Raw genomic sequence first — 12,068 nt, forward strand, 5'->3', positions numbered from 1 at the left:
TGTTGGATGACACATGCAATTAATTCCTGGGCTAATCAAATTAAGGAAGGTCTCTCGGGTGATATGACCTTAGTTAATACTGTTACTTTGCTGAATCACATTCAGGACACGGCAAGAGTCATCTGTGACTTCCTTAAAGAGATTGTCAATATTAATGCTAGGACCACGGCTATGGCTGTGTCTGCGCGCAGAGCCATATGGTTGCGTCAGTGGATTGCTGATGCTGACTCCAAACGTAATGTGGAATCTCTTCCCTTCACAGGTGAATGGCTCTTTGGAGGTGAATTGGATGCATGGATTTCCAAAGCTACTGCTGGGAAATCCACATTTCTCCCTTCGGGGGCTCCACCTGTTAGACGTACCTACCCGGGACCGTCTACTCTGTCCTTTCGGTCCTCCAGATTTCGATCTAGAGCCAGAGGGGCTCCAACGCAGCTAGAGGCTCCAGAGGAAAGCCTAAGAAACCAGCCATTGCCGGATCCCAGGACCAAAACACCAGTTCTACTGCCGCAAAGCCTTCGGCATGACCGTGCCCTCCGACCCCGAGGAAATCTTGTGGTGGAGCTCTGTTACGTAGCTACAGCCACATCTGGGGTGGTTCCTGCCAAGATGCTTGGTAAGGGACCTTATCTCTCATGGTGGAGTTCAACGGTGCTCGTCCCCAATGATATTTCAGATCAAGCTTACCAGCTTTGGAAAATATGCGTGGTACGCTGCTACTGACCATAAACAAGTTGGTCCAGTCCCAGGTTATTGTTCCAGTGCCCCTTCTACAACAAGGACAGGGTTATTACTCCAGTCTATTCATAGTACCAAAAACAGACGGGTCTGTGAGACCCATTCTGAATCTGAAGTCCTTGAATCCTTACCTGAAGGTTTTCAAATTCAAGTTGAGAGCGGTGATCGCAGGCCTGGAACAAGAGGAATTCCTAATGTCCCTGGATATCAAGGACGCTTACCTACATATTCCAATTTGGCCTCCTCATCAGACCTATCTGAGGTTTGCCCTACTAAACGATCACTACCAGGTACAGGCGTTACCCTTTGGCCTGTCTACAGCTCCGAGGGTGTTCACTAAGTTGATGGAGGAAGTTATGTTTCAACACTATCCAACTTCTGTCGCACCACGGGTGGATCCTCAATCTGCAGAAGTACCACCTGGAACCGTCTCAGTGGCTCCTGTTTCTGGGGATACTACTGGATACTGTAGCACAGAAAGTGTTCCTCCCAGAGGAAAAAGTGAGAACACTTAAAGAAATGGTTCACAGGGTGCTCCGACCTACTCGAGTCTCCATTAATCTTTGCATAAAATTGTTGGGACAAATGGTGGCCTCGTACGAGGCGATTCAATTCGGAAGGTTTCATGCCAGACCATTCCAGTTGGACATCCTGAACAAGTTGTCCGGTTCCCATCTTCAGATGCACTGGATGATTCGGCTGTCACCTCAGGCCAGAATTTCTTTCCTGTGGTGGCTATAGTCCTCTAACTGGCTGGAAGGTCGACGCTTTGGGATTCAGGATTGGATCCTCCTCACGACGGATGCGAGTCTGAGAGGATAGGGAGCTGTCACCTAAGGGGCACAGTTCCAGGGCAGGTGGTCTGCCCAAGAGGCCCTACTTACGATCAACATTCTGGAACTTCGGGCTATCTACAATGCTCTAATTCAGGCATTCCCTCTACTCCGGGATCAGGCGATCTAGGTGCAGTCGGACAACGCCACGGCTGTGGCGTACATCAATAGACAAAGAGGGACAAAAAGCCTGCTTGCGAAAAGTGTCCAGAATACTCCTCTGGGCAGAAAGAAATGCAAGAGCACTGTCCGCAATCTTCATTCTGGGAGTGGACTACTGGTAAGCGGACTTCCTAAGTCGCCACGACCTCCATCCGAGAGAGTGGGGACTACACCCTCAGGTGTTTCAACAGATCATCGACAGGTGGGGAGGCACACAGATCGACTTGATGGCCTCTCGTCTCAACAAGAAGCTTCGCTGCTATTGCTCATGAACCAGGGAACTACCTGTTTCCTCCAATTCCAATGATCTTAAGGGTGCTCAAGCGGATCAGACATCAAAGAGTGGAAGCAATCTTGATTGCCCCGGATTGGCCCTGAAGAGCGTGGTACGCGGCTATTCTGGACACGTCCGTAGAGGACCCTTGCCTCTACCACTAAGAAGGGAACTTCTTCAACAAGGACCGTTCGTCTACCCGGACTTACGGCGGCTTCGATTGACGGCATGGAAGTTGAGTGGAACATCCTAGGGCTTTCCAAAAAGGTCATTGCCACTATGGTGCAAGCCAGAAAACCTGTGACGTCAAAACACTATCATCATATCTGGTGGAGATATGTCTCTTGGTGCGAGGAACGCACATATCCCTCAGCAGAATTCAACTTGGGAAGGTTCCTGCAGGCTGGAGTGTATAAAGGCTTACGTCTGGGATCCATTAAGTTCCAGATTTCAGCTCTTTCCATATTCTTCCAGAAGAAGTTGGCTCTCTTGCCGGAAGTTCAGACCTTCTTGCAAGGGGTGCTTCACATACAACCTCCATTCGTGCCGCCTACGGCACCTTGGGATCTTGATGTAGTGTTACGCTTTCTACAATCCTCCTGGTTTGAACCTCTGATGACGGTAGAAGATAAGTACCTCACGTGGAAAACGGTGATGTTACTGGCCCTGGCTTCTGCTAGGCGTGTCTCAGAATTGGGGGCCTTGTCGTGCAAAAGCCCGTACTTGGTCTTTTACGAGAACAGAGCGGATCTCAGGACTAGACAGCAGTTCCTGCCGAAGGTGGTCTCCGCGTTTCACTTGAATCAACGTGTTGTGGCACTTCTGCTCCTCCGGAGGAGTTGGATGCTGGGCGAGCCTTGAAACTCCATGTCAAAAGGACGGCTCGGATCAGACAGACTGATTCCTTGTTCGTGCTCTATGATCCACAGAAAAAGGGTTGCCCTGCTTCTAAGCAGTCCATTGCTTGTTGGATAAGGCTTGCTATCCAACAGGCCTATGCGTCGGCAGCCTTACCTGTTCCAAAGTCTCTGAAGGCCCTCTCTACGAGATCGGTGAGGTCTTCCTGGGTGGCTGCCCGTGGAGTGTCGGCCCTACAACTATGTCGAGCTGCTACCTGGTCGAGGAAGAACACCTTTGTGAAGTTCTACAAGTTTGCTACCCTGGCCAAAGAGGATACCCAGTTTGGGCAGGTGGTGCTGCAGATGTCTCCGCACGTTCCTGCCCGTTCTGGAAGTTTTGGGACATCACCATCGTACTAATCTGTCCCCAATATCCCTTATGGGTGCTAGAGAAAATAGGATTTTAAATACCTACCGGTAAATCCTTTTCTAGTAATCCATAAGGGATATTGGGCGCCCGTCTCTGTGCGGTGACTTTCTGCAGGTTCTCTGTTGGGTGTTACCTGTTCAGCTGTTAATGTTGCCAGATGTTGCTGGCTAAGTTTTATGTTGGTGTGCTGGTGTGTAAATCTCACCACACTTATTGTTGTTATGTTCCTTCTCTCAAGTATGTCCTTTCTCCTTCGGGCACTGTTTTACCTATAACTGACCTGACTGAGGAGGCATAGAGGGGAGGAGGCAGCACACCCAGTTGAAGAAATTTAAAGTGCACTGGCTCCTTTGGACCCGTCTATACCCAATCGTACTAATCTGTCCCCAATAACCCTTATGGACTACGAGAAAAGGATTTATCGGTAGGTATTTAAAATCCTATTTACAATGGGTAAACTAAAAAATGCGTCAATATTCTCTGGTGCTGCATAGGCACACACATGGGGGATGATGCAGCGTTGTTGGCAAAATAGGCATAAAACAATGTAAATAAAAATAAAGCAATGCAGCTCTACCCATATGCAGAGCTATACGTACATATCTTGATATGCCTTACTTCGGCATTGGCAGAATATGCTCCTAGATTATAACAGATCATCGTCAGGATATATTTGTACTTGCTCTGTCGCTGGTACAAGAGACACCCTCCTAGCGGCCGCCGTAGATGAGTGTTTCCGTAGGTCTGCAGGAGCCCTATTTGCATAATCATGCCATTACTGTATTTGGCCTCCATTAGTACTAGTCTTGCCTCCCCCAGTTGTAGCTAAACGTAAGTGTGCAGGTCTGCAGTCGTGTCTGTATGTTCTGAACCTTCCCTGCCAGAACTCCAACATAGAAGGAAGGCAGTGCTGCTTATTCATATCAGCCCCTGCCCAAGTGGAACTTGCAGCCTAATTTCCCTATGGTACCACAGTCACTGACAGCCGCACACATAGGGGCATATACAGAACCACGTAATCACCTATAGGGCTGTGCTGTGTTCTCCCTGGCAGCTGAAGTAGTGGTTATCTCTCCCACCAGGCTGTCCGTCTGGAGCCAGTCCGGTCATGTCTAACCAGATATCTGCTGGTGGTTTCCTGCTCGGGAAGAGCCAACGAGGAACAAACTGTTCTGCTGGGTGTGGACTTTCCTCACAGCGGGTAAGACTTTGTTACGAGACTGCTAATAAAGTGCAGCTTAGTGAGACGCTGGGCATGTACACGCTGATGAATAAGCCGTGAGAAATGTTTCTATAAAATCTGCCTTCATTTTATACATCATACTTTCATTAGCAGCAGGGACTGTTATTAGGCAGGAGCGTCTTTCCATCAGGCACCACCTTATGGTATAATTCCAGCCAAAGCTGATAATTCAGTGATTGAAAAGTCTCTTTCCTGGGGTTCCGAAAGCCTGGCGCACTGTGCTCTGCTGCCTATGCTGTCAGATGTAAGTGTGCCAGCCTGATCATGTGACCTGTCAGCTGTGGGTTGGATTAACCTGCAAGGTATATTGAGCACCTGATGTGACTATAACACCAGGATTGTGTAGTTTGTCCATTAGATCTGATGGTATTTTAGTAACATGGTTTTTCTAATTAGTGTAAGTGTGCCGTGTTGTAAAACATACGCTCAATTATTCTGCAGTACTTTCATGTGAAAATAAAATATAAAATTACACTTATAGACTATAGTTCTTATACATAGACTATAGTTCTCTAATAAATTGTTGTGAGGAATTTAAATAAAGGAATTTCTGTGCTTAAACATGGCAATAAGCTGTGCTTCCCTGCTTGTTGTAACGTTGATTTGACATCACACGGCCTAGGAGCTTGGGTTGTACTCTTACACATTTTACAGTCATTGGGCACTGTATGGCGCCTTCAAGGTTACGCTAAAAGGTACATGACTGGCTCCGAAGAACATGGCTCTGCCCGCACATACACTTCCTTCTGCTTAGGGCGTCACAACGTGAAAGAGGATTTTCCTTTTAAAACTGGTTAGCATTGATTAATAATCAGTAAGGGAAGGGTTTGGAATAAGTGTGAGTCTGCTGTGAGAAATCCAGTCAAGGTTTGTAGCCTCTAATTACCCGTGCGCTTTTGTGTTTGTACAGGTCTAATGGCTGCACTATAGGTACTGTTCTCCCAGTGTGGAGTAACACGCAGGTCTTCATAGATGGAGATGGGTGAGTGTTCCGGCTGTTTCGGGCAGTCCGTCAGTTACCCTCACCTCTGGGTAATTAATCCTCCGTTATGGTTTTTTTTTTTTTTTTCTTACAGGGGATTCAGTGTTACATGTGGGATGGATGTCAGGGCATTTAAACCTATATCTGTTCAAACTATGTGGTAAGTTGTACATAAAGTTGTTTCCAACTTGTGTGTTACCCGCTGCTATGTTTTGTGTTTTTGGTAATAGCTTTCTAACTGTTGTAGGTCGCTGCTACAGAAGCTCCACAAAGCTTGTGAGGCTGCAGAGACAAACATCTACATCCTGGGCAGCAGTCTCCATCCTGGGCTTGTGTATTACCAGGATCATAAATGCTCACCCCCCGGATGTGTTAGTGCATGGACAGCCACGCCAGACATCACATCTACATGGAGAGATCCCACCACCCCAGAGAGGTCAGCGGAAAGGATTGCAATGGTCTATTACAGAGCTAGGATAAACAGTAGCACAATGACTGGGGGAGGGGGGAGATACATTGGAGAATTTGCCAAAAGATACCAATTAGCTTCTGTTAATTATCTATCTAGTTGTTAAAGTGAAACTGTCTATATCTCTTTCCAAGGCTTGATACACCTCCCCTTAACTGCTTCAGCGGTATGCCTGGAAAATTTCCGGGGCCAGCTGCGCTGTGCAGACTGGCTACCCCAGAAATTTTCCGGTGCATGGCACTGCTCCCCCTCCCTCCTCCTTGCACTCCGCTCGGCTAGTGGACTGTTGAAGAATGACGCGATCTTGTCGTGACGTCATGACGCAATTGCGTTATTCCGCAAAACTCTGCCAGCCGAGCGGAGTACAAGGTAGGAGAGGATTTCAAATGCTGCCCCTAGGGATTGCCAACGTCATGATGGTGACCATCGATGGATAACCTTGATGGTGTAAAACCAACTGGAATGGATCCATCGATAGTTTTACACATCGATGGTCATGCCTGCTTTGCAGTAATAATGCGGGCGAACCAGGGGAAGTGGCTTGGTGGGCGTGCCCTGACGCTTTGAAAAAAACAACAACCCACAATTCGTTATCAATGAATTAACGATGGCGGGAAACCATCTAGTTCTCCCCATCAATTATAAAAGTATTTGACATCGGTCATAGACCATCGATGATTTTGAATCGATGGCCATCTCTAGCTACCCCTAGGCAACCAGCATTCCCCGTGGCAACAAGCATGGATCCGTGCATAAAAAGCATGACACAGTGCATGAAACTCCTGGCAACGCGCATAAAACCCCTGGCAAGGCGCAGGTTAAAAAAAAACAAAACCCACCCTGGGAGGTGTGACCAACTTCAAAAAAGTCACCACTCGAGGAGTTAATGGAAATCATCTCTCTCTCTCTCTCTGTGAATATATATATATATATATATATATATATATATAATTTTATTAGATAGTTGTTTCTTTTCTGATCTGGCTCTCTGTATGAAGCTCTCCAGGGCACATACAAAGGGAGTACATCACTGTATATATGGATGTGTGAAGTGATCTAAAGACAGTACATATAATTTTATGCTTCCAGATGACTGTTTGCAGTAGATGTCACGTCACCCTAAATTCCTGTGTTTTCTATTGTGTAACTTGCCATTGAGAAGTTTTATGTTGTCACACAAACCAGTAAAAGCATATTCATCTCCTAATAATGTGCTTTTAACGTATTGAATTAATTTTGCAGGGCATTACGCTATGTAGGGAATGCAGGCATTACCTGACTTACTACCATAGTCTTTCCCCATTGACTTAAATCTGTGCCTCCTCCCGTAGGGAAAGTGATGGGGAGGAGATGACACCAGAGAGGACGCACAGGCACGCAGAGTGTAAATGACAACGTACAGAGCACATACATCCTCATAGTCCTGATGTTAGACACCACAATGATGGGGGATGGGAGGATGTTACAACTAAATGTTGGTGTGTTACACCAGCTTGAAGTGTTTTTGATAGATTATGGTTAATACTTTTTTTCTCCTACTTTTGTTTTTGTTGTTGCTTTGTTTTACTTTATTATCTTTGTTATTGTTTGATGTACTATTATTTAGCACTGTCTTTCCCATTATAAGTGCGCTGTTGCAAAGTTTATGCTATTTACTGTCTGTCGCACAGAGAAGAGACAGAGAAAATAATCCGAAAAAAATTGCGAGATATCTTGAGGGAGAGTGATCTTGAGAACATTACATCTAAGCAGGTAAGGAGCTGGAGGATTCCCGCAGGTGTAGGTGACAAATTCACATTTATTTTCTTTCTTTCCTGCTCCGTCCTCCTTTCTTCTATTTTTGTCTTCATATCTGGTCTATGCTCTGCAGGTTCGGAACGCGCTGGAACAGCACACTCACTGTGCTCTGCAGGACTACACAGAGTTCATCGATAACGAGATGATCATGATCCTGGCTCAGATGGACCGGCCCTCTGAGATCTTCTCTTATCTTTATCTGGTACTGTGGTGCATTTTGTTGTGTACTGTCATGTTGATTGTGTTGTTTGCGTATGATCAGCAGATTCTCTTAGGATGGGTTATATATATATATGGGCTTGCCATGATATCCCTTTAAGTTGGAACACCTATGATTGACACAGGTTCTGTGGCTAATTAAAACCAGGGGAAATGTAGGCTGGAATTTAGCCAGCCATGGGACCTGTGTAAATCATAGGTGTCCCAGATAAAAGGGCTATTATGGAAATTATTGTTATAAACCAACAAATATAACTGCTACCAGAAAGTTGCGCGTAGTCTGATAGTTATAGGCTGATACAGGATATATAGCAGCTTCCATGCTCCTGATAAGGAACAGGTACTTATTTTATTAATTTCTGACGGCATTTCACAGATTTACTGCTTCTGAGTAGCTAGTTTTAAGGACTGAACATTAGACCAGAAAGAAGGTGCGAGTTTTGCGTACCTGTTTCTCACTGTTCCGCATGCATTAGACGGAGAGAAGATGAAAATACACAGATCCACGTTATCAAGAATAGCAGAGAGGCAGTGGTAATCCCAGCATACTGGGCAGAAGGTTTGCTGGGGCCAGGGATTTGAAAATCGTTTTGAATTCCTATATCAGTTCCCTCTTATGTTCTAGAACTACCAACCACTGGTCCTTAACGGTGCTTACAGGCCTCCCCAACATACATGTTTGCCAGATCCCTTATAAAAAGAGCATCATGGCCGAAAAATATTGTGACACATTCACCTGTGATTCTGGAAATCATGGCTGGCTGTGGGGGAAGGGGGATGGTCGGACATAAAACAAATGGACAGTGTAGGGATTTGAACTGCTTGTATTGTCTACACTGCAAGAACATTTGGTGTCCTGATCTACCATTTCCTTGTGTATGATGTGCAGTTCCAGTGTCAGTGCTTTACAGATTGTGGGATGTAAAATTGGAGACCCATCAGATTTTCCACGTGGGATGATTGTTGGTGTGCGGCTAGGTGGAGCATCTGTCACAACAACTGTTTTTGTCGATTTTACCCAGAGCAGCAATATCCAAAGTCAGGAGCATGCAAAAACATAAATGGCTAAGAGGAACAGCGACCGCAAACCAAAACCGGACGTTGACAGGGATTGAGCCTACTAACTGTAGAACTACTGCAGTAGTTATGTTGAAAACCTGTTTCCATGAAAACAACTGAATGAGAGCTTTGTAAATCTATCCGTCTATGGTAGAGCTGCAGTTACCATACAATAAATATTGCAGGATTGTAAATCCTGGACGAGTGATGCTTGGAAACATAATATGGCCCAAGGTGTGACCCTGCACAATGTTTCCTACATCTGGGCAAGTTCACATGTGACCAACTCCCAAGGAAATCTATATTCCTGAATGCCTGGTTCTAGCTGTGAACCATGTAGTTGGACCTGTGATGGCTTGGGCAGCCATATCTCTGTATTCTGCTGCTGCTGTTAATACTCTCAAGCACTAAATTGCCGCCAGTGACTGTGGATATTTTAGGCAAGCAGGTGCACCCCATGGTCCAGACATTTCCCAACAATGATGCAGTTTTTCAAGATAACAATGCCCCCATTCACACAGCCAGTAATGTTTAGCCTTGGCTTGAAGAACATGAGGATGACCTTTAGCAACTTCCCGGCCAGCACAGACTTCTCTTCAAACTGCTGTGTTTCGGTCTTAGGGGGTCATTCTGACCCGATCGCACTCTGCAGTTTTTCACAGCGTAGTGGTCAGGTCAGAACCGCGTATGCGCCGGTGCATGGCCGCCCATCGCTCCGCTACGATCGCCTCTGCCTGATCGGCAGGCAGAGGCGGTCGATGGGCAGGAGAGGGCGGTCTGGCCAGCGCAGGCGTGGCCAGACCGTGCGGGGATCATCGCTCCACGGGCCGCAGCTGCTGCGGGGATCATCGCTCCGCTCCCCGCTCCGCAGCTGCTGCGGCCCGGGGAGCGATGAGCTACTCTTGAAGTGCAAAGGCATCGCTGCTGTGCGATGCCTTTGTACTTCTGGGGGGTGGGGTGGGGGGCGGCACTGACATGCGGGGCGGGCTAGCCCTGTGCAGGGCGTCCCCCCGCATGTCAGTGTAAATGATCGTAGCTGTGCTAAATTTAGCACAGCTACGAACAACTCGGAATGACCCCCTCAGAGTGTAGAGTGAGAAGCAGATTCTCTCCTGCATGAACAGGAAGGTGTTCGTCATGAAGAGTGCTACATGATTCCACCGGATTCTGTTCAGTGCTTATGAGTCTATTTCAAGAAGTATACAAGCTATGTGTGACTTTCACAGCCGTCTCCATTCCTTGTGTGGTTTCCATCACTCGCAGTTGTGCTTATTATGCCAAAACAGAACCAAGTGGTCACTGACCTCTCCAGTTCCACTGCATAAGCTCACAGTTGTTATGCGCTGGTTCCCATCTGGTGTGTGAGTCCTAGGAGGAGAAGTCTGCTCACCCAGTGGTAGAGCATGTGTTAACAATGACATCTGAACTGCTGTGAGCTTATGCCATGTTTCAGGTGGAATATAATAACTTAAAGGGCGGGTTTCCTGCACCAGTATTTGTGCTGTTGGAGTACTCTTGTTCTTCCGCTATGTAACTCTCAGTCTGTGGCTTCGTGGTTGCCTCCATTCCACTGCTCCTACCATGTCACAGCCCGTATCATTTGTATCCCTGCCTCGCTTACCCAGTCACATAGGACAGATCAGAGACTCCCACGTGATCAGCACACTCGGTATCCTGACTCCAGGTCGACACCAATTGGTCGACACGCCTTAGGTCAACACCTGAAATAGGTCGACATGGAAAAAGTTTTCACTTTTTTTTTTCTTTCATTTTTTGAACTTTTTCATACTGTACGATCCATGTGGACTACAATTGGGAACGGTAACCTGTTCCAAGCGCAGAGGTAGCGTAGCGAGGCACCTTGCCCGAAGCATGGCGAGCAAAGCTAACCATGTGAGGGTAAACGGTGCACTAATTGGGGTTCCCGGTCACATTACGGAGAAAACGAAACCAAAAAAACATAAAAAAACTCATGTCTACCTTTTTCCATGTCGACCTATTTCAGGTGTTGACCAATTGGCGTTGACCTAAGTGGTGTCGACGATCAGGTTGCACCTTAAAATAGACTCCAGCACAAAATATTGTCCTGGCCACATAAGCAAACCAAACATCTCACAAGAACATGTATGTAAACACGAGCGTATGCTATAAATATTAGAAATGACAGAATACAGGCTTGTGCACATGAGTGTTGCTTCTTATCTGTACCTATTTGCACAGTGGAGGGGAGGAGGGATGTGAACTTGCATAGTATACACTGCTCCGATGGCTTCCATCTCTCTTCCTTTCCACTGTCAAATGCGTATTAGATTAGAAACCACATGAGTTAACCCCCAAGACTTTTACTGTTGTAAATTTCTGGCAGTTCTGTCTGTACAGTACATTCTGTCATTAAAGCAGGTCGACCACTAGAGGGCGCTTTTGGGGAGGGGGCGGGGTCTTGGTTTGTTCCTACTCACTGAAACTTCCATGTTGTCTATTTTGCTTATTCATTGCAGGGGTCAGAGTGGAATGCCTCCAATTTGGAAGAGCTTCAGAAGAACAAGTAAGATCCCATCAGCGTAGAATCTTTTATCATGTCTAGTCAATTACAGTACAGTACACAGCTGGAATTAATACATGTACACAACATACCACATGTATAAACTCCGACAAAGAAAGTACACAACAACGTAACTGCTGCTTTGCAATGTCATTACGTCAAAAAGTATTCTTGTTTATTTGTGTATCGCCTCCATATTACACATCCACTGTCATTCACACCAGGGGAACTCTTCCCCAATGGAGGTTACAGTTTAAGGTCTATTTACTAAGCCTTGGATGGAGGTAAAGTGGATGGAGATAATGTACCAGCCAAGCAGCTCCTAACTGTCATTTTTCAAACCCAGCCTCTGACATGGCAGTTAGGAGCTGATTGGCTGGTACTTTATCTCCATCCAAGCATAGTAAATAGACCCCTGATCCCTAACAAACCCACATTAGGGGCCACTAATCACCCCCTCCTCCGTCTCTGTAACCCACGC

At 46.4% G+C, this 12,068-nt stretch overlaps 1 protein-coding gene across 2 annotated transcripts in view; it reads left to right on the forward strand.

Moving 5' to 3' along the window:
- Positions 1 to 12,068, forward strand: part of SSH3 (slingshot protein phosphatase 3) — a 55,630-nt gene that overhangs the window by 10,729 nt on the left and 32,833 nt on the right. For both annotated transcript variants that reach the window (XM_063958382.1, XM_063958383.1), the window contains exons 4-10: positions 4,359 to 4,477; positions 5,430 to 5,501; positions 5,596 to 5,661; positions 5,749 to 5,937; positions 7,641 to 7,722; positions 7,841 to 7,969; positions 11,544 to 11,590. In XM_063958382.1, coding sequence (XP_063814452.1) covers positions 4,359 to 4,477; positions 5,430 to 5,501; positions 5,596 to 5,661; positions 5,749 to 5,937; positions 7,641 to 7,722; positions 7,841 to 7,969; positions 11,544 to 11,590 — 704 coding nt within the window. The remainder of the gene's footprint in view (positions 1 to 4,358; positions 4,478 to 5,429; positions 5,502 to 5,595; positions 5,662 to 5,748; positions 5,938 to 7,640; positions 7,723 to 7,840; positions 7,970 to 11,543; positions 11,591 to 12,068) is intronic.

Source organism: Pseudophryne corroboree, chromosome 3 (assembly GCF_028390025.1).
Source record: "Pseudophryne corroboree isolate aPseCor3 chromosome 3, aPseCor3.hap2, whole genome shotgun sequence".
Lineage (NCBI taxonomy): Eukaryota > Metazoa > Chordata > Amphibia > Anura > Myobatrachidae > Pseudophryne > Pseudophryne corroboree.